General features: G+C 27.2%; 1 protein-coding gene across 1 annotated transcript; it reads right to left on the reverse strand.

Moving 5' to 3' along the window:
- Window positions 1–291: 291 nt before the first annotated feature.
- Window positions 292–4,713, reverse strand: EIN_354000 (protein serine/threonine kinase, putative; the record flags this gene model as incomplete). Its single annotated transcript, XM_004183333.1, has 1 exon — window positions 292–4,713. One exon carries the CDS (start codon window positions 4,711–4,713, stop codon window positions 292–294), a length of 4,422 nt encoding a protein of 1,473 aa, XP_004183381.1.
- Window positions 4,714–6,720: the final 2,007 nt, after the last annotated feature.

The following is a 6,720-nucleotide window of genomic DNA, read 5'->3' on the forward strand; positions in this document are numbered from 1 at the left end:
TACTTTTTGTTGTTGTGGTCCCTTTGATGAACCAAGACCTGTTGTGATAGATAAACCTTTTTATTTTTCGATATTGGGCAGATATAAGTTGCCTCTTTTCTTTGGGAAAATCTCAAACCCAAAATATTGAAAGTCATTCAATTATTATTATTTTATTACTTAGTTGATGATAAATTGTATAATTTGAATGAAATTTATAATGGGCTGTACTGAAGTCTACAAGTAATCAGGAATTAAATTATAATTCATTAGTATAAAAACATTAAACAAATAAGCGTTACTGTAAAACATTTAATTATTTGTATAATTCAATGATTGCATCATTTTTTCAAGACAATCTTCAATTTGAAATGATGAAATTCTGTTGTTTTCGTCATAACGCCAACACATTTCAATGAGAGTGTATTGTTCTTCAGTAATCTGTTCAATTATTTTAAGATGGTTTCCTTTAATTACAAATTCTGCTATTTTCCATGGAAATTTAAATTTCTTTTGTTGATAAGCTTCACACCATCCAAACACTTCGTACAATGTTATTCCAAATGAATAGATGTCGGCACTTTTTGTGTACTTTTGTTGTTTTAAAATTTCAGGCGCCATGTACTTTGGTGTACCAATACCTTTGGTGAATGTCATATTAGTCATCAACATATTAACATTTCTACTACTTCCAAAATCAGTCAATTTTGCATTCACATTGCTGTTTAAATCAAGTGAAACAACCAAAATATTGTCTGGTTTGATATCTCTGTGTAAAATTCCGTTGTTATGTAAATAAGATATTCCTTTTGAAGCATCTAACATCATTTTAACACGAAGTATTACATCAATTTCGCCACTCTTTTTATGTTCCATCAAGTCCTGTAAGCTCCCAAATTGAGCAAACTCGGTTACCATACACACTTTATTTGGTATGAAAACGGCGCCATAGAAGTGGACGATATACTCACTGCGGAATTTGTCTAACATAGAAACTTCGTTAATAAATTCATCTATGGCATTATCGTCCATGATATTTTTCATCTTTTTGATTGCGACGATATGTTTTCTGTAAGTGCCTTTGTAAACAATTCCAAAAGATCCTTCGCCAAGTTTATTTTCTTCAACCAACTCGTCATAATCAATTCGTGTGGATTGTTGTGTTGTTCCGTGTAAAGAAATTGTGTTGTATTTTTCATCTCCATTTTTAAAATTCTTTGAGACAATTTGAAGCGAATTGTCAATTTGACAAGTGCAATGAGGGGTTAAATAAATTGAAAATTCACATGCATATCCTCTCTTTAACGAAACGACTTCCGGGTCAATTTTTATTGTAAATTTATCAGAATTCACAGAAATAGTAAACTGAATTTTGATAACATTTTTGTTTGTGTTCCCAACACAAAACATTTCACGACTTTCTTGTTCGACTGGAATTTCTGTTGATTCATAGTTAAAGCAAATTTCTTTGGAAGACACACAAATCCCATTTTGAAGTGCTTCAAATTTTATATTTGAATTATTCATTTTGAAGAGTGTTGTGGTCTTTTCGACACTTTTTGTGTGTATTTTACCTAGTATTTTCTTTGTAAAAACAATTAAAAATACCACGCTTAATATTAATAGTATACAGAAAAATACAACAGCAATTAAAATGACCCACCACACTATTTGAGATTCACATGAAATGCCATCACCACTTGGGACATTCCAAAATGAACATTTGGAACATTTTGAATTTGTTATTTCATGACAATTTGATACTTGAGAAAGACCAACACATGTATTATTTAATAATAAAACTTGAAATGGTTCGCATGATATACATTGCTTGTTATTCAGCACACACGTTTTACAATTATTATCACACTTTTCACATTCATTCGAGTTTTTAATAAAATATCCACTTTGACATTTGGAACACCCATTTTGTGTCACTTCAACACTACACCCATTAATGGAACTTTGTGGTTTACATTCACCGTTATTTGTCTTATAATTTGTTAAATTACAAGTCAGACAAGTGTCCTTGTTCAAACAAGTTGAACACTTTTCATTACACTTGAAACAATTTAATCCTTCTCGATAATATCCATCAATACATTTCACACATCCGCCAGATTGTACAAACTGTGTGCAAATTCCATTTAAATCTTCGTTAGTTACACATTTGTGATTAGAAAGAAAAGTACCTTCTGGGCAGCTCAAACAAAACGTTGAATTTAATAAACAAGTCCGACAATTATCATCACAATGTTCACAACTTTCTGTTTGTTTGTCAAAGTATAATAAATCAATACATCTTTGGCAACCCATCTTGTTGTTTTGAACACAGTTATCATCAACTTGCGAATAACATGTATGGTTAGATAACACAAACCCACTTTCACATTCAACACATTTGGTGTTTGTTTGAAAAGTACAATTCGATATTGCCAACAAACATTTTCCATTCTCATCATTTGGATTGTTACAGTTATTTGTTTCGCAACTACCCAACAAGTTTATTAAAGAAATTGAATTGCATTTTGTTATTCTATTAAGTTCACAAAATTCACTTTTCTCGTATTTTTCTTCACAAAGTATACATTTATCACCGTCTAAAAAATATCCACGTTGACAAGAAAGAATTTTTGAATTATCAAACAAGATAGAGTGTTTATCAACTTCAATGCATTCTCCTTCTCTATTAATGCAATTTGATAAAATATTACAAATACCACATTTACCATCTCTATCGTAAACAATACACTTTTCAATGGGTTCACAAACTCCATTTCTAATATAAAATCCATTCATACATTTAAGACATCTATTTGATTTTATCAACAAACAATTTGATATTTCTACACATATCCCATCTTTAAATAAATAATGAAAATCACATTGTTCACACACATTTTTATTGGATGAACATTTAATACAATTTGCATCAGTGCAATTAATACAACTTTGAGTTGTTTTGTCATAATAAATATTTACACAACTTCTACCATAGATGATTTTAGTGGTGTTTTGTGTGTTGATTGCTGCTTTAAATTGAACACCCTTTAATGCCAAATTTGTTTCTGATATGAAGAGAACTGTTTTTGTCAATGAAGTTATCTGTAAAGATAAAATGTCGTTTGTTGAAATTCCCAAAACAAAGTTATCAGTATTATACAACGAAATTTGTTGATTTCCAATTGTTACACTTTCATTTGAAAACTCGTCTTCGCTTTTGAAAGTATTCTTTTCTGTTTTTATCGAAGAAGGTTGAATTAAAAGTATCGTGACGTTGTTTAATGGAGTAATATACCAATCCTCTGAACTGTCACAAGGACAATATGATTCGACAAATTCCATCAAATTGTTAATTGTATTTTTTACATGACAAAATATTTTCTTTGAATTGCCAAATCTGAGCAATTTGTCGTTTAATAACTTGATAGCGCCTATTGGTGTTGAACCAGTAAACGGTATTTCTGAATATATCAAATCAACATTAGAAAAACCATAACTACCGCTTAACAGATCAACCATCTTTGTAAAGAACAGGGGAGTATCTCTTATCGTTCTGAAATAGATGTTCATATCACAATCATTCAAATTCAAACTGTTTGATATGTTAAAATACAAGTGGCTTTGAACGTCTATTATTCCAGAAAAACAATTCATATTTTGACTTTCAATATAATTGATTTGTGGGGTTATGTTGCTATTCTTGTGTTTTAAATTTCCGTATTCTGTAACACTCAAAATCATCGTTTTTAATTTTGCATTTTCATTTATATCAAATGTTGCGCCTCTGGATATTAAAAATTCATTTTGAACATTAAGTTGTGAATTTCCATACATTGAGAAAAAAGTATCTCCATTTAAATCAAGTCCATTTTTCAAAACGAGTTTTGAATTTTCATTGATAACAGTTTTAGATTTGTCACCTAATAACACTCCCTCTTCTGACACAAAAAATGCATTGTCAGTTACGCTAAATACGATGTTTTCTTTCATCAAAGTGTTTTTCCCAACATTAATTATCGAGTCTTCTTTTAAAGTTAATGAGACACTTCCATTCACGTTTAAAATACCCTTACAAATTATAAATGCGTTTCCACCTATTTCATTAACACTATTGCCACTCAACTCTATGTTTTCCCCAACATCCAATTTTGAATTTTCTTTCATTGTTAATGTCGCGTTTGCATACACATTAAGTCTATGTTGAGCAATTGTGTTGGAGTATCCAACAAGGAATATTTGAGAATTATTGTAGAATTCAATATCTTTTTCAGAAAATACTGTTGCATTTTCTAATAAATATAATTTTGAAGTTTCCCTTAATATTAATAGTGAATTTTTTGTAGTAGACACGTTTGAGTTTCCTCGTGCAATTACAGTCGCATTATTATAAATATCAAAATAAGCAAATGTTTGAATTAACGAATTGCCTTCAAAAATATTTGTTGAATTTCCAAATATGAAAAGGTTTGGGACTACAGTTACATTTGTGTTATCTTTCATTATGAAAGTTGAGTTTCCCATAACATGAAAATTAAATGTTGTGTAAATAGTAGAAGTTCCAACCATTGTTAAAGTTTGAATTGAAAAATAATTGCCTATGACGATTACATTACCATTTGTTGCTTCACAATCATAATCTATTGTCAAATTTGTATAATATTGATTTAAAAACGAACATTGTTCGCCAATGATTTGAGTTATAGAGATCAACAACGTAAGGAACAAATTCATACAATTTAGAGTTTTTTAAACATTAAAAAATTCTATTAATAAAGATTGAATCGAAAAGTTAATTTGTTATAATATTTAAATTTTTCAAAATCTTTTTGGTGTTTTTAAATAATTAACTATTTACCAATTGTTTTTCAAATAGCAGGAATCTTCTTGTAACAAGCAAATTATTTTTATTAAAAAATACAAAAATAAATTTCTTAAAAAAACAACTTTTTTATATTTTTTTGTTTAAAAACCAAAAAAATCTTTTGCAAACAATCCAAATCCCGATCCATTCAAAAAACTATTTAAATTAAAGTATATCTTAAAACTTTATTCGTTTAACCCGAAAACAAAAATTTTTATTTAAATGGAATTGTTTTAATAGAATAATTTATAATTGAATTAGTTTTTTCAAAGCGACTTGAAATAGAAAATAAAAAAACGAATAATAATTTTAAATCCATTAATTGTTGATATTCTTTGGATATGTTTATAATTTTTGATAGAAAATTAATAATAAAAACATAACTCGTTGTAAGTTTTAAAACACAGCAGACACAAAAAATAGAAAAGACAACTTCAATAATAGTGGGAAAACGTCAATAAACGACATGGGACATCTTTTGGATCATTTTCAGTACTTTGTTTGTATGTCCTTTTTTAATTGTTGTTTTTAAAAATATATATAAATAATTTTTAAGAAATAATAATTTTTGAAATGATAAAGGGATTCATGAGGATTGTTAATTTTTCTGGTGATGGTAAATATCTTAAACATAATTTCTTTCAATTTAGATTTTTTTGCCTAAGATCAAAAAGGTATATTTTGAAACACATGATTTTCTTTAAAAATGCTATTTATGGATTTTTTGAAAGATGATTCTTGGAGTTGATTTTTACAAAAAAATAATCTACTTCTATTTTCTGATTTACCACAAGACTAACTTTGGTTTATATGAAAACATTTGACAGACATTTAAATTATCGAAAAAGTCGATTTTTTTTATCGAAAACACAAAACAAATTAATCTAACAATTTTTAATCTTTTTTACAAAAAATACAATTTATTATAAATCAATTCATGAAATTTCAAACAATAAAAATTGATAGCAAATCACATATTAATAATTAATACTTTATGCGATGACAATTTATGTATTTGCACAAATTCAAAACGCGAGGTTTTGGATATCGATAAAACAACAATTGATAAATAAACAAATTTTTAAAATAAAATCATTTTTGTTTTAAACGGTTTTATTTATATTTTAATAACATATACACACAAGAAATATATGTTTATATTATTTTTTATACAATATTAATTCTCAATAGAAATTTGTTCAATTTATTAATCAATTTTATATATTATTTGGCGTTTTTGTTGTGTTTTGACGATTTTTGATATAATCAATTATCAAAACTCACTTTATAAAAATTCTTTGATAATTTTATTTATAGAATTTTAAATCAGAAGTGGCAGTGCTATAAATATCTCTGAGGATGGTAAGTCGTGTAACAAACAGACATTACCAACACGGACTTAAACATCTAAAAAGTGAAATGACGTGTTCCCATATTCAAAAATAGTAACTTACTCAATATACATTTCAGATAGATGTAAAAGTGTAAACTTTCTATTTCTGTCATCCTCAGAAAAGAATTGCCATCCTCAGAACTGTAAATCTGTTTAAAACACAAGTTAATATCAATATGAAACAATCATATTAAAATATACACAATATGATTAACTTTGTTATTATAATAAATTTGAATAATTGCATAAATTACAAAATTATTAATAAATTTGTTATTTTAAAATTACATTTTTTGAAAATCAGTGTTTTCGACTTTTTCAATTTTCATTTTGATAAAAAAACAATTATCAATTTAAATGTAAATTCAATTATTATGTTATAAAGACGGATTCGAAAATAATTTCAATAAGTATATAATCATAATATGAACAAGTTTAATTCGCGTTTTGTTATTTCCCGTCTCAAGTTCGCGAGATATAATTA

This window comes from Entamoeba invadens, assembly GCF_000330505.1.
Source record: "Entamoeba invadens IP1 unplaced genomic scaffold scaff_1105074725187, whole genome shotgun sequence".
Taxonomy (NCBI): Eukaryota; Evosea; order Mastigamoebida; family Endamoebidae; genus Entamoeba; species Entamoeba invadens.